We start from the raw sequence: 24285 nt of genomic DNA, 5'->3' as shown, positions 1-24285 counted from the left end.
TAAAAAATTTTTAAGGTAAACAATATTTGTTCATGGGTCAGTTATGGGTAGTGCCAATTTCAAAATATCACCATTTTTGGCCTTTACATGAAAAAATCAGCTAAATAGCTATGTTTTTTCTTTATTTTTATTTATTTATAATAATATATTATTTATTATTTACTTATAATAATATCTATTTTTTCTCTTAAGAAATTTATTTAGTCAGAAGATATGTAAATGAAAAAATTAATTTAAGTGAGTTATAGAAAAGAAACTAAAAAGTTCGACCCAAATTGGGGGACATCAGAATTCGTTTTAGAGGTATAGTTCCTTCGGTAAAGTTTCTTATTTTGATCCCTAGAATATGATTTTCGCAGAGCAATGGGCGATTTTTTTGCCTCCCCACAAATCGACCCGACCTAATTAATATGTTTTCTAAATTCCCCAATTTGTTTTTTTCTTTGCTGTTCAACCGAATACCAAACTTCTTCGGCAATTGTCAATATATACACTGTGTATGTGTGTTTGTATGTATATGAAAACTTCGTTACTTTTAATCGAGTATGTGCGTATGTAAGTACATATTGTGTGCAGATATACAAATTTACTGAATTGGTCTTCAGTTAAGTAACTGTTGTTATTTAAAGATATCCAGCTCTTTTTTATAGTAAACACAAGAAGTTCAATAAAATTGCCATTATTTCAGATTTATTAGCAAAGCTTATCGCTTTTTGCGCCTTTTGTTCTTCGGAGACTGATCTGATATGCTTGGCCAAGTTATATGCCTTTTTTATCAGCATAATTAGTCTTATCTTGCTAGTAATGTGTCGAATGTAGGTTCCTCAGCAGTAGTTGGCTTATCAGCTTGGACCGGTTATTTGGCGTGCACGACTTGAAAGTAGTCCAAGTGGCAAAATCAGATTACTTAGGCATATAACAGAAGAGCCAGTTTCTTGTGGTGATGATTCGCTCACCAAGTGTGGTGTGAATTATTAAATATAAGTATCAAATACAAAAACAAACACTTTTTGGGGTTGTTTAAAATCCTAAGAAATTTATAAAAAAAAAAATATACAAACATTTTTCTTAGATTCTAAGATGTGTTAGCTGATTCGGTCCTCGGTTTTTCACTTTTGAGATTTTCCATTTCGCCCTTTTCTGTTTCAGGTACATTTGGTCTGTTTGCAACTCTTCGCTCAAAAATGTTTATCACACTATTGGGGAGAAATTATTAAAATAAAAAAGAAATAATTATATTAAACAGACACTTGCAATACTTTTGAAAATCAGATGAGCTGAAGATGAACTCAAAGAGAGTCGTACACATAGTGGAATCGCAGTAACTCACAAGCTCGATTACCTCGAAAATTGAAATAATTCGTAACAAAATTCCGTTCATTATAAAAAGCTGCAATTAGTGGTGCCGTACCGTAGCTATAACCGTAACCATAGCAATCAGATGTTCTGATCAAACATCACTGCATCACTTTAAACGATTATATAGTAGGTGCCGCACCATAACGCCGTAACCATATCCCTAGCCGTACGTATCTATTGAATTTTGGTTTTCCCCTCGTAACCGTAAGCAGTTGTGAAATACTTGTCATTTGCTTTGCTATTTGCGATACAAATTTGCATATTATAAATTAACGGCGAAAAGTTAATTGACTTAGTGGAAAATTATCTGTGTTTTTAAGAAAAAATGCGAAAGTTGTCATTAATTCTACTTCAATATCAGCTGTTTATGGTTACGGCAAGACTAATCGATAAATACTGTAATGTTGCTGCCTGGTTATGGTTACGGCTGTTACGTTATAGCTACGGCACCCCTAATTGTAGCTTAACTCGTACAAAATGTATGTATGTATGTATAGCCGTTCGTAGCCGAGCAACTTCTTAAATTTTTTCTAGTCGTTCGTGTCTGGAAAAAATCTTTATAATTCGTAACTTCCGAAATAGTAAACAGTCACAAGTCAATTTTAAACATTACTTTTGTTTTCTATTTTCCCAAGGTGCTTTATAATTCAAAGTCTCAGTCGATGCTCCCTATAACACGTAATTCTGCTAACTTGAGCATCGCTATAAATCGTAATATTTTGGTGTGCCTTGGATTACGAGTTATTGCGATTCCCTATGCTTTGAGTGGATGAATGTTGTGATAATGGAGTTGAAAATAAATAATGGTTGCATAAATTTCTACGATATGATTTGAATAAAAAGTATCATACTTTGGGCAGTGATGCTTTTGAGGTTAGATATATGAAGGACTAAATACTAAGGGCCTGATTTCGGAGGATGAACTGTCGGTTAGTTGTAATGAAAATAATAAATAATATTTCACCTTGTTGCCGCTGTAGCCGAATGGGCTGGAGCGGATGGTAATCGGGAGTACACAAGCTCGAAAGTTCGGGCGTTTTTTTTCAATATCGGTCGACCCTGCCCAGGTAATGGAAAATTTCCGAGTGTACTTTTGCATGAAAAATGTTCTCATAGAAACCTATTTGCCGTTCGATGGCGGAGTAAAAATGTAGAACTCTCCATCTGTGGCAAAACATCAAAACGTACACCACAAATTGGAGAGGAGTGCGGTCAAGCACAAGCAAGGTCATAACAACCCTAACAATAACTTCTGAATTTGGTAGCCGATTTCTTATTTTATCTTTTACTATTAAAATAAATTATAAGGAATACCAATTAAAAAAAAAACAAATACTTACCACATTCTTCCTACGGTCATAGAAAAACACCGACTAAACAAAGAAACGGCATTAAGAAAGTACCTGATCACGGAAACCATCATTAAGCACGTCATTGACACCTACTATCAAGTAACTACTCAGGTAAAATGTGCGAGTGGGCTGACTCAAAGCTTCAACGTCAATGTGGGCGTACATCAAGGCTCAGCTTGAACCACTCTTCTATTTAGTCTGGTGGTGGACTTCTTTACGTTTGAAATCCATGGCAACCTGCTTTGGACACTGTTGCATGGTGACGATGTAGTCCTTCCCGCGCGCGACAAGACCATCCATCCTGGAATCGAATGGTATACGAGTAAGCCGCACAAAGACCGAATCAATCGAGTTTTATTTTACCACAGCGAGTTGTGAGAGTCCAGCTCTTACAATAAATAATGCCCCCCTCAAAATATTTGATAGCTTTAAATACATGAGCCCGCATGCCAGCGAAGATGGCACCTTCGAACGAGAAATTGCTCACCGAATTCAATGTGGATGGCAAAGCTGGAGAGCAGCCTCAGGTGTCCTGTGCAACAAGAGAATTCCACAAAAATTAAAAGGTAAAATCTACAGAAGCATGATCAGGCCGGCAATGACATATGCATCCGAATGTTGGGCTGTACCACGTGATTTAGAGTTGAAACTGCTCGCGGCAGAAATGCGGATGCTGAGGTGGGCCAGCGACGTTACACTGCTGGACAAGATTCAAAACACTTTTATTCTTGGTAGCAATAGAAATGCTTCCATCAGCACTAAGCTCCAGGAAAACCACATGCGCTGGTGCGGTCATGTAATAAGAAGACCAAAGATCACGCAGTGAGATAAGTGTTGCACATGGACGTAGTGAAAAGAGCGCCAGGCAGGCCACCAAAAACCTGGAAAAACACTATCGAAAATGGCATGCGATGCAGAAATGTGAGCAAAAAGACGATTCAACCACGAGACCTGAAGATTTCGCACAAGGAGCGCCGACCCGAAATAGGATAAGGCTAGATTAAAGAAGAAGAATTCGCAATGGGTTATGGAGTGTTCTTTTGTTTGACAATGATCGAACTAACCTGAACTAACCACGCTAAAAATGAAATTGTTATTTAGAGTTATGAATTTTAGTTGTAAAAATAATGAAAAGTGAGGTTAAGAAAGGTGTAGAAAATCTTGGAAACATACTAATCTTGTTCCAACTTACATCATTACAATAAAGCACACCACAAATAGAGACGTGCTGATAAAATTGAAGAATCCAGGATAAAAATTCAGAGTTCCATTGTAGACGAGTGTATATAATGGAGCGGAAACCAAGGGTGAGAGCGTTTGAAAACACGAAGCTAAGGAGTAAACTTTGCCTGGAAAATACATAATAATTTGTACAGTTAGTTGTTTTATGTATTTTGTTACCAATCTCATTTGATGGCACTGCTAACGAAACGATTGCCTGTAACATGGGCGTGGTAATGCCTGACATAAGTCCAAAGGCGGATGCCATATACATTTGCCAGAAACTCTGCGCCAAAGCCCGCGTTAAACTGTCCATAATACAACCAGCCAGACCCATCATAGCAATCGCGGCAAAAGATATTTTGAAGAGCTGAAATTATGAAATTAAGATAACTGTATTTTGCAGAAGTTGAGAGGATTTATGTACAGAGCGTAACAGTACACGCGCCATTTACCTTTCTGAATACCGCAAAAGCAACACAACATCCTGTCATTTTAATTGTGATTACAGTGGCATTATAATATGTGAACTGTTGCAAAGTGACATTGAATTTGTTACGTAAAAACAAGTAGAATACACCGAGTTCACCGTCTGTAAGATAATATTAAATGCATTCCACAAAAATAAGTGACTTTGATTTGTTTCAACAAGAGGTCGCATAGTTTTCCATGTGGCAAAAATACACTTCTCAGTAGTGAGGACTTTCAGCGATCTGCGATCTGCTATTGATCACAATAATAGTGAAAATTCACTTTTGCCTTCATTAACGCGCATTTTCGGCTAATTTAGATAGAGTTTAATTCCAACAAGACAGAAAGCTCTTTGTCACACATCAGCGGCTGCGATGCGTTGGTTTAGACACAATAACATTGTTTTGTTAGATTGACCGCATAGTCTCCGGTCTTAAGTACCATTGGGTACATGTAAGCTATTTGAAAGCGTAAGATAAAGGAGCACAGCTTAACATCGCAGACAGCCCTGAAAAATGCTTTAATTCACGAGTGTAGCGCCATTACGGCCGAATGTGAAAAGCTTGTACGCAGCTTGCACCAGAAGATTTTTGCTATTATTAAAGAAAAGTGTTGACGCACTAAATATTAATGTTTTTTTCACGAATTCCATTTATTTGTACTGATTTATTAATAAAAACCCATTACTTCACTATTTAAAAAAAAAATTTTGTAATTATTGAGGTGCCTAACACTTTTGGCCAAGGCTGTAAAACTCCAAAAAATTATACCAGAGAGTTATTTGGAAAATTGTTTGTGTGCTTTATAATTAAACTCATTTGCCAACCAAATACGAATTGAAACATCAATTAGGAATTTTCGAATACTTCGGAATGCAACCTGTTATTGAAATAACCGTTATTTACGAAGTGTACATGAAATACTCACGAAGTATGAAGCTCGTTGTCATTAAAACGGAAATTGTGCAACCGATTATGGCGCGTCCATAGTTTGGACGTCGTGCCACACAAGTCTTCACTAGGTCCTTGATAAGTTGGACATCAAAGAAGCGTTTTGCTTTATGCTGGAATAAAAATATTAAATATGAATCAATTCTTATTCAATTTAAAAATTAAAATACAGGAAGCTGTCTTCTTTACCGCAAAGCTTGTTTCCTCAACATCCAAACTTTCTCCAATAAAAAATAAAATGTAGAGTAAAGCGATAAACACAAGTGTGGCAGCCGTGGCACACACCATAGCAACGCTCGTGAGCCGCAACAAGTAACTGCTCAACACATTGCCAAGTACTACACCCACACCCATAACCATATCAATATAGAACACCCTTCAAGAGAGAAAAGGGAATAAATAAAAAATGCGTCTAGTTGAATGGACGATCATTCAGCTCAATTGCTAACCGCTTTGGTTTACTTTCCATATCAGAGACATCAGATATATAACAGAAGACGACGGTAATCAATGAGTTGGCACCGCCAACAAGTGCGGATGGAATACCGCCTAATAAGTAAAACCAAGGATTAAGCGACACCAGCTTAGAAATGCTGACCAATGTTGCGGTGATGATGTGACCGAGAAGTGAGCCTAAGAATTTTTAAATATTCAGTCAACAGAAAGGAGTTTGAATTCGACTTTAATAATTTTCTTTACTTGTAAATGCTGCCAACATCACTGGTCGTCGCCCAAATTTATCTGACCATGGCCCGATGAAGAGAACGAGAATTCCCGGCCATACATTATGTAGTATAGAGTTGGTCATAGTGATTTGGGCCACATAAGGCTGGAGATGTTTTTCGATAACCTAAAAATAAAAATTAGTTTAGATACAAATGAAGTAAAAAAAAATTCGTATTTTGTATTTCTTACAGAAATGTTTATATATATATATATATAATTGGCGCGTACACCCTCTTTGGGTGTTTGGCCGAACTCCTCCTCCTATTTGTGGTGTGTGTCTTGATTTTGTTCCAAAAATGGAGGGACCTACAGTTTCAAGCCGACTCCGAACGGCTCATATTTTCTATATGCAGCTTATCTTAGTTTTCGATGTACTATAACCAACCAAATTGGTTTCAGAGTGTACTTAACCAATAAAAAGTAATTAAATAATTTCACGGAACGAAATATTGGTTGGGCCAAATACAAGAAATTAGCAAATTTTATAAAAATTAACCGATTAAAATTAACGTCAGAATTTTAATATTTTGTGGATGAACCCTTGTTAGCTATGGCTTGCTGCAGTCGTAGTAGCATTGAATCAATCAGTTTCCTGATGGTGTTGTGATTAATTCGACCCCATTCAGCTCGGTTTACTATTTCAATTGTTTAGCCTTGTCAAACTGTCGCCCATTGTTGAAAACTTGTTTTTGATAGAAATTATCCAAAGATTCTATATCGGTTTGAGGACTGGACTATAACTTAAAAAACTCCTTAGATCTTTTCGCACTGTGAACTGCTCTGTTATCCATTCGATATCCCTTACTTCATCTGTGAAATCAATAAGGACCTCAACCAACAGTTCTATGTATGTATATTTCGGCATCATTTCTGCAGAATAACGAAAATTGGGGTCTTACCATGACATCCAATAGCAGCCCAAATTATAAGCGAGCCATCGTCGAAGTTTCGAGTCATTCGCGTTTCTTTAGTTTTCTGTTTGTCGCGCCCATATTTTTTATAATTATCGAGACCATCAAGGCAAAACTTCTGCAAATTTAAGCCTCGCTTTTTTATGGCAAATTTTCAGCATTAGTTTAGGAGTGCAATGACGTACTCAAGGTGATTATCTGCTTTTAGATTTTGCTGAATACGTCTCACGGAAACTTTAAGGTTAAGTGAGCGCCGAATTTCCCACGGGCTATGCATTTTAGTTACGGCAAGGCGACATATTTCTCAAAAGTCGCATTGAGAAAGTATTGGTTTTGTCCTAGAAGTTTTCTTCTTTCCATAATTTTCACCTAATTTTAAATAATGAAGCAATATTTCTGTATCCATTTATTTTCTCAGTGTATCCATTTACGTGCTGACAACCCATTTTCATAATAAGTTAGCACTTTTTCGCATTCTTTTTCCGTTAGCTGCCTTCCACGACCTATTATTGAAATATCTCTGTCCAATATAAATTTTGAATAAACTAAACTGTTTTTCAATAGGTCTATGTTTATAATGATAAAATAAAATAAATATGGGTATAGAAGCACTCAACCCTTTTAGAAACAACAACTAGCCCAACAACTGTTGTTGTAATAAAAAGTAAAATTTTTTGCCGCATATAGGCGAGAAATAGTACTTCATGATTGGCCCTATCATTATATCGCTGAGTGTATATGTGAAAGCAGGTGAAATTAATTTATATGAAAAGAATTTAATAAAGTACAGTGCAATCTCGGTGAAACGGACAACCAGAAATTGCCAATCCCGAAGCCGAAATATGAAAATTAGCAAAATAGTTTTGAGGATTAAATTTTATTAAAGAAATTCCATGAAAGTTTCCATGGAATTTTATTAAATAAAAATAAGTTAAAAGCAAAATTAATTGATTTACCGTTTTATTTTTAAATATATGTACATGTACGAGGTGTGTTCGGAAAGTATCGCGAATTTTGTGTTTTTCAAAAATTATTATTTATTCATTAATATCTATTTTGTCCCCTTCAAAGTTAACCCCAATCTTCGAAGCACTTGAAAACATATTTTTTTTATCTTGTTCAGCTCCTCCTTCGATGCCGTCTTTATCTCGTGAATCGTACCGTAGCGTCATCCTTTCATAGGCCTCTTCAGTTTAGGGAACAAGAAAAAGTCACAGGGGCCAGATATGGGGAATACGGTGGCTGTGACATCATTAGTGTGTTGTTTTTGTGTGTGTGAGCAGGAGCGTTATCGTGATGCAAGAACTAATTTTTGTTCTTCCACAAATCCGGACGTTTCTGGCGGATTGCTTAGCACAAATTGCGCATAACTTACAGGTAATATTTCTTATTGACAGTTTTACCGTGTGGCAAGAACTTACGATGCACAACGCCCCTGCAATCGAAGAAAACGGTAAGCCAAACTTTTACATTCGACCATTTTCTTCACTTCATCAATTTTTTCGTCTATTGTTGAAGTGCTCGGGCGTCCGGCACGCTTTTCGTCGTACACATCTTTTCTTCCTTCTGGGAACATTTTGTACCACCGTTGGTCCAAAGTAGCTTCTCCATAGATGTTTGGAAAGTTACTTTTATCGCACATATATTCAAACTTAAGAATAAAAACGACAATGCTCTTTAGGTTGATGCGGTTTATACGGAGTTTTCCAAGGCTTTCGATAAAGTCTGCCACTCAATCTTGATCTCCATAATTCATCAAATTTGGGTTTCACTCTAGCGCAGCGAATAAAGTATTGCATGCGGTACCAGCGGGTGGTAGCAGAGGAAGAGGTGGGCCTACTCTGCGTTGGGAAGATCATGTGAAGCAGGACTTGGCTTCACTTGGTGTGCCCAACTGGCGCCGGTTAGCATGAGAAAGAAGCGACTGGCGCAAAACTCTGCCAAAATCCCCAGAACTAAATTTGGCCGAAATCCCTCGAGTAGTTATGGTGCCAATCAAGAAGAAGAAATAAAGTCATACGCTTTCAATCGTGAATGTTTAGTCGTTGTCGATAACGCATACTATTTTCTCATTCTTTTATTGCATCTTCCCCCTGGGCATCATTTTAGGCGCTTGTTGTTTGTAATTTTTATTAATGACATATCTGAATGTTTCTATTTCTCTGCATTTATTTTATATGCAGATGACTTAACAATTTGTAAAACTGTTTTAACCCTATCTGATTCACACAATCTTCAATCAGACCTCAACAACGTCATGGATGGTGTGATAGGAATCTCCTCCAACTAAATATTAAGAAATGTTCTCATGTGTCATTGTCTAAGTCTAAGCATTTAATCTCCACGTCATATTTTATAAAGAACTCTTGGGAATGGTCTTTGATTCCACTTTCCAGTTTCTTAGTCATTTCGATTTTGTCTTCACCAAACCGAATTCTATACTTGCCTTTATTCGGTCGGCGTTTCGGTTCGATTTTACGGATCCTTACACTTAAAAGTCACTATTTACTTCCCTCGTACAATCTAAGCTGGAGTATGCCATCTTTATTTAAAGGCCATATCATCAGTGGCACATCAGTAAACTTGAACGCATTCCAAAGAAATTTCTTTGTTTTGCACTCAGATCTTTAACCCTTTCGGTCCGAACGGGACTTATATGTCCCGGCAATGTTTGAAGATACCTACAATTTTGATGGGACAAAAGACTTTTATTTCACCCATTGCAACTATTAAACATATAAAATAATTTGTATTTCCGTTAGCGGCTTTCCGTACCGAAAGGGTTAAACTTCACTGATTCGATTCTTTCATACAATTGAAGTAAGAGCAAAAAGTAAATATAATAAATTGTCATCTTTAAAAAGCAAACGAATTAAAATTAACAGAATTTTTAGGTCAAAAAATTAAACCCTGAAAGTGATTGTGAAATAAAAAATTGTATTCATTAAGAAAAAATAAAATAAAGATATTGTTATTGTTATTGTTTTTCGAAAACAAAAGGGAAAACTATATTCCGGTGCAATAAAAACGAATCAAACAAATAAATTGCAACATCATTATTATCTTTATGATTTCTGCTTATAGTTCATGAACGACGTTAAATATATAAAAAAAAAATAGCAAAAAACAAAACACTCACTTTCGCCTCCTCCGTCTTGGGAATAATACCGCGTAGAGGTTCGCAGCTACTCTCGTTGTAATGATATACAGCTACACAGGTTTGGTAAAGTTCCTGATTCAGCATTACAGGATGCGATAGCATCATAGAGAGGAAGAGCAAAAACACCGGCAATTCTAAGGACATAATCCGTCTGCGCAAAGGACGATTCGCTTGCGTTGTAAGTGGTTCCTCCGCTGAAGATGCATCTGGATGCACTTTATTGATTATTCTGGTCGGCAAGTAAGGAGGCGTTAAGGAATTTCCCTCCGGATCGAAGGTGAGTTGTTCAAACGACATGCGGGTATTAGAAGGTGTCTGCAGGATATGTTTCTCATCTTGGTCTGTCATTTCTGAAGCTACCATCTATATTTTTTTGGATAACTGCTTTCAAACTTTAGTCAACTTAATGAGACTTTAGGTCCATTATAAATTTGTGGTACTAATTTTTATTTTTCGTTTCATTTGATTTCGGTTGAGTGATTTGCAGGAATTCGTCGTGATGTGGGTATGCACGAATATATTTGTACACATGTATGTATGTATGTACACACGCGCGATTTCACAAAATGTTGAAAGATAAAAAATTTGATCTTCACCGGCAGACTTGTGTGAGCGATTACCTTTAAAAATATACTGGCTAGTTAAATGCCATTTTGCAGCTTTTCAACTCCTCGGTTAGCAGGTGGGGATGTTATTTTAACTTACAATCAGTCGCGCGACCAAGTTATTGTGGACGATAAAAATATATGTGGGTATGCACATTTGATTATTTACTCTGTTCCCCTACACGGAATGCCCACAGTTATTGGAGATGTGAGATTTGTTTCCTATTCATTTTATTAAAATGCTAATTTAAGTTTATTCTAATGGATCTTTGATGTTGGCTAAGCTTGTATTGATTTTGGCGGCAGTCTTCCTACGCCCAACCGAGCAAACGTAGCGCCAGATTAGTTTATTTATTAAACTTATAAAAATATATATTTTATGTTTTGAATCTAAACAAAGTGGGAACCCTCCTGGCATGCACCAAATGCCCTAGCCGATGGCTGTTTAGCATGAAGCCTTCTCCTTCATGTGCAGTACCCGTCGCTTCAGTAAATGAATTAGTATAGCCATAGTCGCCGTTGGTATTGGAAGAGTACCTTTGTTTCGTGGCAATGATTTTTGGAAATCAAACTACGAATTTTGGTAACTATCTTAATATTCTTGTTGGACTCCGTGTAAGAGTACAAGGAAAACGACAGGGATTTTGGAAGGAAAAGGCCTGGACTTTCGGCCAAGACTCTTCTCCGGCTCATTTCGCGTTGCTTGCCAAAAAGTTGTTAGCCGTCCAAAGTTTTTAGTCGGTGTCTTGAAGAAGTTGGGGGGAATAAGATTTTCAGCGCTTCCAAAGAATGTACGATTCGCATGAAGCACTGTAAGGATAGTGGAGGGATGTATGCATATTGATAAAAATAAAAAATACAGGGTGCTTACAGTATTTGAGGACTACAACTTAACTCAAGATATGAAGAGGCATGCAGTTATCGTCGCTATACCTATGTACCTACAATTATCTGGATTAAAGTACAGTGGCAGCGTTGGCTTGGCCATGTCTCGAGAATGAACAAAAGAGCTTCGGCACGGCAGTCCTTTAAGAGGGAACCCACTGGTTGACGACGAGGAAGAGGTAGACCTAATCTACGCTACGAAGACCAAGTGAGGCAGAGCGTGGCAGCACTCGGAGTTACCAACTGGTGCCAGCAAGCAGCGAACCGAGCTAGAGGGCGCAGTGTTTTAGATTCGGTCAAAACCGACATACGGCTGTAGTGCCATCTAAGTAAATAAGTAATACAAGCGGGAAGTAGCGATTTTACCATATATACCTAGTGGGTATTAATTCGAATTGGTGTTGGTTTTGATATTTCCGGACAGTTATGTTTTGCACATACGGAATCAATTGGAAGCACAACTCTTTCGCCCAACATTGGTTGTCCAGCCTGGGCGAAATCAAAGGATTCATTGGGCTAACACAACTTAACCAATATAGTTGCTAGATCTTTCTTCAATGTCTCAAACAATTGCTTGTCATTAAAGCCGAATCATAAATGTAAATATACGAGTATCTTACGGTGAGTCATCCTATTTTGCTTTTATTGCTAATTATACATCTGATATAATAGATTTTGCTTAAATGTACTAACTATCTACATATCAGGGTTCGATTATCAAATACACCATATTGGTCTGACCCACTGGAATCCCTACTAATAATTTTCACAACACAAGGCGGCATAATGATTGAATTAAAAACCCTTAAGATGAGACCCATTATTTTCATAAAAAAAAAGTTCAGAGTTCTCAACTAAATAATGTTTATCAAGAGAGGGAGAATATAACAACTTGCAAGCACTTGTTCGCCATTCAACGCACTAAACAAAATTGAAATTTACAATCCCTGATACGTACTCGTATACTTACATATTAAGCGATAGAAAGAATTTCTTTTTATCAAAATGACTGGTAAAAACGAATGGTATTAAAATAGTTGTTGATTTCCTGCATGTTGCTTCTCGATTGCTAATTTTCTGTTATATGCTGACGCCTTAAATATATTTTCTGTCAGAAATAATACAACTGGCGTATGCAGGCTTCAAGCAGATAGAGACAAATTTATTATGTGGTGTCAAAAATCTCAACTTTCCTTAAATATCAAAAAATGCTACCATGTAACTTTTTCCAAAATCTCTATTGTCTTTCGCACTTCTTATAGTATATCTAATATTGTACTTCAATCTGTTAAACTATGTAAAGATTGAGGTGTAATTTTTGATAGTCGTTTTCATTCAATAGTCGCATTAATTTCATCTTATCAAAATCATATTCTGTCTTCTGAACTCATGTCAATAATATAAAGGCCGCGACACTGCTACAGTGTGATGCAATATCGGGAAATGAAATCTACATTTTCCCTGAGGTAGCCATGAAATGCCGCACATCTCTTAACGAGATGGCTGAGTCATTTCACCTAAAGGTAACATGGGTTCCTGGCCATCGCGACATTGAGGGTAACTGTAGAGCCGATGAACTAGCGAGACTCGACACCAAATTGACTGATGAGTACATAGATAATGACATAGAGATACCCTTACAAACATGTAAGCTACTCATCCTTGAAGAAATTGTAAGGAAGCAAACGAAAGATGGCGTAATGAAGCCGCCTGCAAAATCGCCCGTCAACTGTGACCGACTCTAAATGCTAAACGCACAGAATCTCTGCTAAGCCAAAAAAAACCCAGTCTTAGCACATTGATCTCAGTCATAACGCCCAAAGGTAGGCACGCCCAAAGGATGGGTGTGCAAACACATGACTCTGTAGAAGTTGTCTAGATGAGGACGAGGAAGAGACAATCTCGCACCTACTGTGCGACTGTCCTGCTCTCGACGCAGGTTTACTATTCTGGGTAAACAATTTTTTAATGAGTTGGAAGATCTCAGTTCTACAGAAATCAGAGATATCCTAAAATTTTTGAAAAGCACACACTGGTTTTAGGAGAGATAGGGGCAAGCTCCCCACGCGGCATCACAATGGGCTATGAGTCTGCGTGTGTCCCACAGGACAACCGCTTCAACCTAACCTAACCTAACCAAGACTCTGTACGACGGAATAGCTTAAATTTTAAGGACCCTTATACTCTGAAATTGCTATTTACTGCATTCGTTCGCTCCATCTTACATATGACGTTTGCTATTGCTCATCTTGCTCTCTCGTTTGTTTTCAATGTTATTACAGGCGACATTGATTGCCCATTTCTGCTTCAAAGAATTAGTTTTCTTACACCTCTCAGAACTCTTGGTAATGCTCTTCCTCTCTATTAAAAATAAGTTTAATACAAATTATGCTCGCACTACTCCTATTGAACGTGCTCTTCGTGATTTTAATGAGATCTCCAATTTTAACTTTCTAGATTTCTCACAATCTAAGAAAGCATTTTCTGTGCTATTGAGCTCTCTTTCAGTTTATAATGGAATTATATATACGAGTATATTTTCATTATTCTTTAATTTTAGTAGCTAGTGTGGAACTAAGTTTTCTTCACTTCTTAAAATAAATAATAAAATCTACTAGAGGAAACTTCCTTCTGGCCACAACTGTATTTTAATGGCATGCAAACAACTCTTCAACTGGCTTTAAATTAAAGTAAATAGAAAACACATTCAATTTTGTTTTTAATTGTTTTATTTGCATAAGTAAATATTTTAAATGGTTGCTGATCCATCCCGGTAGTCATTTCAGGTTGCAGATAACATTTTTTCCTTTTTCGGTAATAATTTCTTAATAAATAAGAATCTCTTATCAGCGGTAAGTATTGACCCACAATATAATGGGCATGGGGTTAGGGTTTTATTTCATATGAAATGGCTCTTAAAACTTTTGGTGGAGTTTAAAAGACATACTTAAATATATAAACTTAAGAAGAGTCAAATCTTTAAACTTTTTCGTATGCGAAAAAATTACACCGCACTTGCGCTCAAGTTGGTGATTTCCATTAAACTTGCGAAAAAGAGGTGATTTACATTTAGCATCATTTGGAACTCCTCTGGTGTTCCAAATTTCGAAGCTGTCGAATCAAATCTGAACAATTTGGTTTGACACTGACGACTCAAAAACTTAGTATCATGCCATATCTCCGCAGGACGAAAGATACGGGTATCTTCCATCTGCCAATATCGTCCAAGGTGGATGATGTGTGGGGAAAATTATGTGCTTATTGAAATGAAGTTATCGATAAAACACGCATTTCCGCCGATTGCCGGGTGCGGCTAAATAACTTTTGAGCAGCCAATGTAGTCATAAATGTGTTTACAAATACGTTGCTGTAAGGCCATTTAGGTGCCGTTTTGATACCATTATGAGAGCTCCAACAGGCAGATATCTGCAGCCAGCCGGAGTTGTTGATGTAATGGAGGTCCCCACAACTTCTACAATGATCCAAATGGTAAACCTAGCTTTTAGGCATACCTTCTGCTCAAATATGAACGAGACTGATTTAATAAAACCCAAACGGTTAATTATTGTTCAATTTTTATTTTATCTCCTTCAAAGTAATTACCATTGGAGGCGATACACATATGCCAACGTTTTTTCCAATCGTCATAGAATTTCTGGAAGGCCGATTTCGGTATGGATTTCAGTGCCTTCTTCGAATTCTCTTTTGTCTCAAAATGTTTTCCACGGAGCGGCAACTTGAGCTTGGGAAACAGGAAAAAGTCACATGGAGCCATATCAGGCGAATACGGTGCTTGCGGAACGATATTAACATTATTTTTGTTCCAATAATCGCGAACAAGACGTGATGTGTGAGCTGGTGCATTATCGTGATGCAAGAACCATGACTTGTTGTCCCACAATTCCTTCCTTTTAAGACGAATGTTCTCGCGCAAACGCTTTAAAACGTCTAAATAATATTCAGCGTTAACCGATCGGCCTTGCGGAAGGAACTCCGAGTGCACCACACCTTCGTAAACGAAAAAAACAGTCAGCATAATTTTAATTTTAATTTTTGAGCGGCTTTGGCATGGTTTTTTGGGTTGATGTACGGCTCTCTTTGAACGATTTGTACCACTGGAAAACACGTGCACGCGATAGAGCAGAGTACCCCATAAGTTGTCTGCAACATTTTTATGGCGTCTGAAGCCGAAATTTTGTTGGAATAACAAAATTTCAAACAAATTCTTTGTTCAACTTGAATTTCCATCGTTAAATTCGAAAAACACCCTCGAGCTTGACTTGTTTACAGTAGCACAGAAAACAAACTATGTGACATATCAAGCTGAAATTTGCCATGTAAGCTTATAACAGTCCCACCATCTAACAAAAAATTTATCATCCGCGGACCGTTTTATTGATAAAGTTTCGCTCATATTTGAGCAGAAGTTACATATGTGCCGATCGACTAATAAGCGGTAAACGGGTTACGAGTGTGGAAATTGAGTGATGGGGAGTACACAGGACTTTTTGAGTCCTTCGTCTATTGTATTGGAGCTGAAGGGTTTTCGAAATAGCACACGAAAGAAGATTCAGGTAGTCCAAAAACAATAAAGACCCTTAAAGGAAACTTCGTCCGTTACCGGCGGGGGGCACGCAACGGGATCACGTTTATATCGCCAAAGACATGATTTCCAGGGCTGATTCCGACCCAAAATTCATCAAACGTATAGACTGGAGACGAGGCGTGGGCTGATGAATATGACACGCAATCCAGACATCAGGTGAGTGAGTGGAGAGCTCCGAATGAATGTAGCTCAAAAATAATCGTATGGGGATGTTTCTCATATTATGGCGCATCCACAAAATTGATGGCATAATAGATACCAATATTTATATGGAAATAATGCAGAATGTTATGTTGCCGTATTGCAGAGAGAAAATGCCAACAAAATGGAAATAATGATCATAAACATACGGGTCTATAGGCCAAGGATTGGTTTCGCGCAAATATTCAGTCTCTCGCCCTCGATCTTATAGAAAATCTCTTGTCGGACTTACAAAGAACAACTCTGGGAGATTGTTAAACATGCGCGGCTGAAGATTCCGAAGCAGGGATGTAAGCAGCGAGGGCTGAATGCCTTACCGTTGTAATGCCGTAATAGAAAATTTGGGGAATTCAAAAAAATATTAGTTTAAACTTTGTATCTGCAAATCTTTGTTAATGCAGTTTTTCTTTATTTTCTATAAACTTAGTCAGAATACGTTACTTATATGACCACTGCTATTTTAATCTTAATGTTAAACTTTTGTTATAAGAATTTCTGTTTTTCGTTATAAAATTGATTTCAATATGTGTTCAGTTTAAGAAAAGAATAATATTTCAAAATAATAATAAAAACTTTCTAACCACATCATATATAAAATTTTTTTGGAAAAAATCTAATATTTCTTTGGTATTTCTATTTTCTTGTTCGCAACTGTACATACATCTACATACAATTTCTGTGTTCAAATATGAGCTAAGACTAACTGCTAAATACAAATATTACTGCATAATTATTCTACTCGTTAGCCAAATCAATCATGTTGCAACCAAACAACAAAATCATGCTTAACATTTATTCTAAATTTTCTAGGCTCAACAGCATCCAAATATATCAGATACGTAATTTCTCACAACATAGTTGCTTTTCGTTGCAGGTCACTCGATTTGATAACTGTAAAGTGTATAATACGATTAGCTACATAAATTCAATTAGCAGTGATTCTCTCAAATTTGCACTGCAGCGGCTGATTGGGATCTGTGTGCTCTAGCGCCATATCGCTGCATAATGGTCATGCCACTGAAATGATATGAATATTTTTTGCGAATACATTTCAAAATATTTCATCTCCACACTCACGTAATAAGCAAGAAGCATATCAAATAAATCCCGCTGCTCAGAACGAAAAAGGCACCCGGATATGTTTCCAGCGAGGCATTGTAAATGCCAGTGTAAACTGGTGCCGATAACAGAGGTGAAAGTGTTTGCAAGGAAGAGATGACTGCATAAATTTTACCTGAAATGGAATAATTAAATAATAATAGAATTCACTCACAAATGTGATTTATACAATATTGGCTTAACAGTGAAATTGTCGATTCAACTCACCGATTTCAGTAGCGTCTACCAAACCCGCAAGCACCGCTTGCAGCATAGGACTATTAATTCCACCCATAAAACCCATTAAGGCGGCCAAATACATTTCCCAAAACTGCTGTGCGAGTGCGCGTGTTGCACTATCCAGAAAGCAACCAGCTAAGCCCAACATGGACACTACTGTTATTGGCACCTTAAATAACTGAAAATAACGGATGTGTCAATTAGTGAATAGTGTTGTTTTGTTTGAATGAATGAATTTTGGGTAGACACTCACCACGCGCAGTAAAACTAAAACGATGGCACATCCAACCATTTTGATGACGATCGCGACAGCGTTAAAGGTGGTGAAGTCCTGTAGAGTGACGTTGAATTTGTTGCGCAGAAAAAGATAGAACACATTCGTTTCACCCTCTAGGAAAATAAGAAATTATATTTGAGCGGATTTTAAAAGTCAGTAACCAGCTATGCAAATCTTTAGCTTACAGGCTTTGAATGTTTTAATACATATTGATGTTTTATGAGTGGCAAATAAGCTCCACATTCGACACATCACACAACTTTATTTATTTATTTAATTTTAGTCAAAAAACACAAAGCTTACTTAGTGCTAATATAAATATATATTAATAGAATTAATATTCTATTCGCGGCCGCCGGAGTCGAAGAATGGGTTGGTGCGTGGCTACCATTCGAATAAAGTAGGTTCGAATCTCCGTGTAGCACCAAAAATTAAGAAAAAGTTTTTTCCAATAGCGGTCGGCCCTGGGCAGGCAATGCAAACCTCCGAATGTATTTCTGCCGTAAAAAAGCTCCTCACAAAAAATATCTGCCGTTGGGAGTCGGCTTAAAACTGTAGGTCCCTCCATTTGTGGAAAAATAGCAAGACGCACATCAAAAATAGGAGGAGGAGCTCGCCCGGACATATACATTGAAAGAATAACAAAAAAAACGAGCTAAAACTAAAATACAACCTGATTAAAAATAATACGATTATATTGGCGAATTGAATGATGCAACAAAGAGAAGAATTGATTTAGAGTTATTGTAAAATCTAACGAGATCTCATTAAATGCGCGCAGAGTCCGAGCAATAGGTGCATTGGACTTGAAATTCTTTTTGAATATCTTGAGGTAAGGGCTTTGTAAAGTTCTCGCCGGAATAAGAAAATGAATGCGTTGCAAAAGAAACGCACAATCAATGCCGTATTGAATTAAATTAAACACAAAAGAAAGCGATATAATCGTTCTTCCGCACTTAAGCGACTTTAATCGAACGATTGAGAGATCTTAGGGCATATTTAAGAAACATCTTTTTTACCCGTTCTATTCTTCTGATAGCAAATTGGTGATAAGTCTCCAAATAAAAGAAGCAAATTCGAATCTAGATCGAACAAGCGCGGTAAACAGTAATTTCATCGTGTAAGAGTCTGAGAAGTTTGTACTATTACGTCTAGAAAAGCCCAAGATCGAGTATGATTTTGAGATAATATAATTGGTATGACTTGAGAATGAAAAGTTCGTGTCAAAAATTACTCCAAGGTCTTTAATCTCATCCACAGATTGGAGGACGGACATTATTATTGATATAATACGACGATTGAAGAATATAAAAAGATTTAGAGTAAGTAACTTGAAAACATTTTTAATTTAATTTAAAGAGATATGTACATGAACATGTACACCAACAAACGAGTTCATTAAGGTCTACCTGGAGCATAAGCACAGCCTCTGTGCTTATTATTGAGACACAAATTTTAAAGTCGTTTGCGTATAATAGGTGCCTGAGAAATGAAAAGCATCTGCTAAGTAAGCGAATAGTAGGAGGCCCAGAAAACTACCTTGAGTTACCCCTGAAGTGGCGATGAAAAAGGCAGAAGATTCACTCTCAATTGTAGCAACACAATTTCTTTCATTTCGATATGATTTTAACCATAAAAGGTAATTCGAGTGAAAGCCAAGAGTCAATGTTTACACAAATGAATTCTATGTGACACAGTGTCCAAGGCCTTGGATAAAGTAGGGTAGATGCAATCAACTTGAAGCCCACACAAAAATGATTCAATCCAATATTCACTGAAGTCAGGTTGGAAAAATGGATCTACGCATTACAAGACCACGCTGGTTAAAAGAAATTAGACACTTCGTACAAAGAATAATTTTTTCTTTAATAATAGTTTCAAATAATTTGGAAGTTGTGGACAGCCTTGGATTTGGTCTATAACTATTCACATCAAATTCTCCAGCCTAGATCCCTTTTCTCTCCTCCACTACATCAACAGCACTGGATGGCTGTAGAAGGTTTTCTCTTCCCAAAACTTTTCTTTGCACAGGTAGTGGGTCCACATTTTGGTATCAAAACGGCACGTAAGTGCTACTTGAAGTGTGCCTGGGGTACTCTTGCCATCTTACCTACCTACCTACCTACTCACATCATTCTTATAGCCACTTTAAAGAATTGGAGTAAGTGTTGTCACTTTCCAAACATAAATGAAGACTCCGGCTGCGAGTGATTCATCAAAAATAATTTTTAGTGGAGTTGCTATGATGGGACACTTCTTAAAAATGTATCGAAAGGCGGTCCAGTCCACATCAGTCTAGGATGAGATCTTCAAAGTTTAAATTCCATCTAAGATATAGAGAGCCAGATTGCCAAAATTAAGCGATGGAACCTAAGCAGTTTGGGTAGCAAACCGAAAAGAGCGAGGCTTCCCCAGACTGTGAAGAAAAGTATGAACGAGTACTTCGAAACAAGAAACATGGCAGGAGATTATTTGTTCACAATTCATAAAAACTTCGGATATAGGCGATCGCTAGACCTTCTAGGAAGGAAGTGAAGGAGAAGAGAGTTTTTGGTTCTTTTATTTTTTGCTTGTCTTCTTTAAATAATAATACAGTTTTGAGAAAAGTTAGCAATTCCGGGTGCATACGGTATTTGAGGACGTGCGTATATGTGGCTACAACTTCACGAAACCATTATTTTTTTTTTTTGCTCCTTTTCAGATAAGACATGGAGAACTAAAACTTAACTCAAGAAATGAAGAGACATGCAGTTATAGTCGCTATCTTTACAAATCACACCGCTTTAAAAATCTCTAATTTTCCCAAGTCCGTCCGTTTATTAGTTCATAAGATTCGCCGTAAATTGGAAGCGTCGGGGAGCTGTGCAGAATCTATTGCAAAACGCGAAACTACAAGGAATGTTCTGACATTGTACGATCTGCAGGATTTATTCAACAGGTGCTAGCGATCATTGAAGTGAGCCCTTCAAAATCAATGAGGATTCTTGCTAGGGAGCTTAATGTTTTGAGGGTCTTATCCGTCGAGTTGTCCATTAAGATCCCCGCTATATATCCTACGTTATGCGCAGAAGACAGTTTATGGCGGAGCAAAAACGAAAACAACGAGTTATCTGATCAAAACGCCTTCTAAACAAAATTAAACACCCTAAAGCGCCTGAGACATTATGGTTTTTTTTGACGAAGAAAGGTTTGACCAAGACAAAATGACCAACCGGAGAAATTACCAAAATGACAGATGGCTATGTGAATCATACTTTCGAAGGAATTCAAGAAAAAATAGGTGTGAATGAATATATACTCACGCGTAACGAAAGTTGTGCTGACTAAGGTGAAAATTATACACCAAATTACGCCACGATCAAAGTGTGGTCTGCGTCTTATACAACTCTTTACCAGGTCCTTTATTAAATCGAATTTGAAGAATTCTCGTACTTTCGACTGATGAGCAAAGAAAAAAAACATGCGTTACAACTCTGCTCTCACAATTTTTTAAAATGCAAAAATACTCACTTCCTTTCGTTCGTGTTTCAACTTCAGACTTTCTCCAACAAATATCAGCAAATACAGTAACGCAACCAAGTCGAGCCCGGCGGCTATGCCAAAAACGCCGATGGTACCGGTTGCGGACAAAATGTAACTGCTAATTAGATTGCCGGCAAGTGTGCCAATGCCCAAAGCTCCATCCACAAGGAACATCCTGTTGGCAAAATGACGATTTTATGATTTTTAAGAAATTAAAAATCTTTTAAGAGATTTATATGCAAATAACCGCCTTACCGTCTAGCTTTGCCCACTTCGTCAGACACGTCGGAAACTAGGCAAAACACCATTGTTATTAAGGCACATGTGCCTCCAGTCACTGCCAACGGTATGCTCGATATAATGTAAACCCAGGGATTTATTGGCGTCGCCACTGAGATGCCGGCTAGGAATGCCATTATAATATGCCCCAGTAACGCAGCTAATAGGCGAGAATTTGGTAACTAATTAATATGCATTTTAAATTATATTTGCGCATAAATACCTGAAAAAGTTGCTATGAGTATGGGTCGACGCCCAAATTTATCAGACCAAGCCCCAATAAATAAGCAAAGCTGTGCAGGTAAAATACTGTTGATCAATGAGTTTGCCATTATAATGCGAGCCACATACGGTTGCACTTTAGTTTCGATGACCTAAAAAAAAATTAAAACAAATTCAAATATTTATATGCTTATGGAATAAATAAAACTAGTACCCCTTGAAATAAAATATATATAAAATTATTTATTAGAAATACTATAAAACCGACTATTCTAATAAAGATCCTTTCAAAGTGACGTCTAGATGTCAGTAGTGAATGAATTCGAGACGGTACGTTTTCCTTTTCCGACATTTGTCAAGTTAGCAGATATACAAATTTACACGATAGAACGAACGCGGTCGGTCTTTAAGGACAACATATCGGCAAATTCGTGATTTTTTTGGTGTAAATAATCGTCTGAATGGGTCGGCAGTTCAAAAGTTGGTGAATAAATTTTAAGAAACTGGTTCGTCGAGGATAGAAAAAGAACTAGCAGACCAAAAGCTGGACGTTCTGTTGAGAATTTTGCTGCTGTAGCGCAAAGACTTGCTGAACAACCTTCAACAGCGATATATCACTGTTTGGCGGATTCTACCTGTAGACGTGCTCATGGTGAACATTTAAATGATGTAATTTTTCATAGAAGCTCCTTTTCGTATTTGTGGTATGCGTCTTGATGTTGTTTTACAAATGGTGGGGCCTACAGTTTTAAGCCGACTCCGAACGAGAGATATTTTTTTATGAGGAGGAGGATTTTTTCATGGCAGAAATCACTCGATGGTTTGATATTGCCTGCTGAGGGACGACTAATAGAAAAACTGTTTCTATAATTTGGTGTTTCATGCACGCAGACTCGAACCTGCGTACTTTCGAATGGTAGTCACGCACCAAAACATTCTGTTACGGCGGATATATTGCTTTATTTACTACCATATTTATTGACACTGTTATGTGGGTTCTCAAAGTCCTTTAGTCTTTCTGTTCCTACCATTTGGGTTGCAAATATCAAGTGGAGAATGATTTGTATTGACTTGGTGTGCGTCAGTAAGAATGAGCAGGAAACGACTACGGCATTTTGTTGAATGCGGGGCTAGTTTTGCGTTGAAACTTTTGAAATTTTTGCTGGCGTTTGTTCCACTAAAAGAATTTATTTTTTATACAAACGAATATGGTTTTGGTCTAAAGCTTTCGGTACAAAAGCATAGTTCCACTTTCGTTACGGAGAAAACTAAAATATTTATAATTCGCCGGTCTTGTGCATTTTCCGCATATAACAAATGCCCAATATTTTTATATATAGAAAAAAGGCGCGCAATACTATCAGTGGCGCATTCATTTGAACGAATATGCTTTGAGTTTCGCGGAAAATATCTACTGCAGACGAACAATATTTATTTTTATTTGTACAAAAATGAAGAAATCAAATGCCATAAAAGTTTAAAGTTAATTCGTTTAAAAACGAGTCCTTAATGTAGTGAACATCTGACATTAGTTAACCCTGCTAAACGGAAAGTTCAAATCGAAATAAATATCTATCAACGGGTATCTCGTTAGGGGAAAATGATGTATCTTTATTTTACAGCGAAGTAAATTTAAAAATTTAAAGGTGGTTTTTTGATGCCTTTCTGAGACCGAAATATATAAATAGAATTTTCAACTTAAATAGCGTTATACTGATTTGAAAATAGGTGCGTTCTCGAGCACCCTCTTTTACAACAACGCCCCGTTTGTGATAAACAAACCAAAGTCCAATGTGCTCCATTGCTAAATGTACCACCCACTTATCTTGCCTCTCATTTAGTATATCTAAAAGTATGAATAATGTTGCCTAAATCACCATTACACAGCATTTTCTAATCAGTCTACAAAATGTAAGTCAAGCGACTTGATATCAACGATCGCATTGCTAATCATCATTGCTTGCACTGTTTCTAAACAATGAATAATTTAAAACAATAATAATAATAGAATAAAAAAACACTGATAGGTGCCATTCGCGTCCATGTTTTTTTTTTAGTGTTTTGTTTATAATAAATTTGTTGCTCTCGCATTTGTTCACCAATGGATTTTTCAGGTTGATTGGATTTCTTGAGACGCGTGCCTTCTCTTGTTTAGAATTTTCAATTTATTTTATTGATTATAATTAACTACAAAATTAAA

At 37.0% G+C, this 24285-nt stretch overlaps 2 protein-coding genes across 2 annotated transcripts in view; both read right to left on the bottom strand.

Moving 5' to 3' along the window:
• Positions 1 to 1075: 1075 nt before the first annotated feature.
• On the bottom strand, positions 1076 to 10513 carry LOC129244455 (proton-coupled folate transporter-like). Its single transcript, XM_054882094.1, has 9 exons — positions 10130 to 10513; positions 6053 to 6203; positions 5803 to 5986; positions 5543 to 5729; positions 5331 to 5466; positions 4388 to 4524; positions 4113 to 4302; positions 3904 to 4060; positions 1076 to 1196 (listed from the first exon to the last, which is right to left on the bottom strand). The coding sequence occupies exons 1-9, from the start codon at positions 10511 to 10513 to the stop codon at positions 1076 to 1078; spliced, it is 1647 nt and encodes a 548-aa protein (XP_054738069.1).
• Positions 10514 to 17037: 6524 nt separating this feature from the next.
• LOC129246373 (uncharacterized) overlaps positions 17038 to 24285 on the bottom strand; it is a 32687-nt gene continuing 25439 nt past the window's right edge. The window contains exons 12-19 of the mRNA XM_054885139.1: positions 22087 to 22237; positions 21840 to 22023; positions 21573 to 21759; positions 21365 to 21500; positions 18039 to 18175; positions 17774 to 17963; positions 17525 to 17681; positions 17038 to 17464 (exon numbers count right to left, since the gene is read on the bottom strand). Coding sequence (XP_054741114.1) covers positions 17392 to 17464; positions 17525 to 17681; positions 17774 to 17963; positions 18039 to 18175; positions 21365 to 21500; positions 21573 to 21759; positions 21840 to 22023; positions 22087 to 22237 — 1215 coding nt within the window. The 3' untranslated portion in view covers positions 17038 to 17391. The remainder of the gene's footprint in view (positions 17465 to 17524; positions 17682 to 17773; positions 17964 to 18038; positions 18176 to 21364; positions 21501 to 21572; positions 21760 to 21839; positions 22024 to 22086; positions 22238 to 24285) is intronic.

This window comes from Anastrepha obliqua, chromosome 4 (assembly GCF_027943255.1).
Source record: "Anastrepha obliqua isolate idAnaObli1 chromosome 4, idAnaObli1_1.0, whole genome shotgun sequence".
NCBI classification, from domain to species: Eukaryota; Metazoa; Arthropoda; class Insecta; order Diptera; family Tephritidae; genus Anastrepha; species Anastrepha obliqua.
The sequence above is the reverse complement of the archived record's forward strand: the minus strand, read 5'-3'. Positions and strand labels throughout refer to the sequence as shown.

Coding starts and splice junctions, on each gene's coding strand:
- LOC129244455 (XM_054882094.1), bottom strand. CDS start 10,513: ATGGTAGCTTCAGAAATGACAGACCAAGATGAGAAACATATCCTGCAG. Junction 5,730..5,802: donor ATGGAAAGTAAACCAAAGCG/GTTAGCAATTGA, acceptor TCTCTCTTGAAG/GGTGTTCTATATTGATATGG. Junction 5,467..5,542: donor TTGAGGAAACAAGCTTTGCG/GTAAAGAAGACA, acceptor TTTTTATTCCAG/CATAAAGCAAAACGCTTCTT.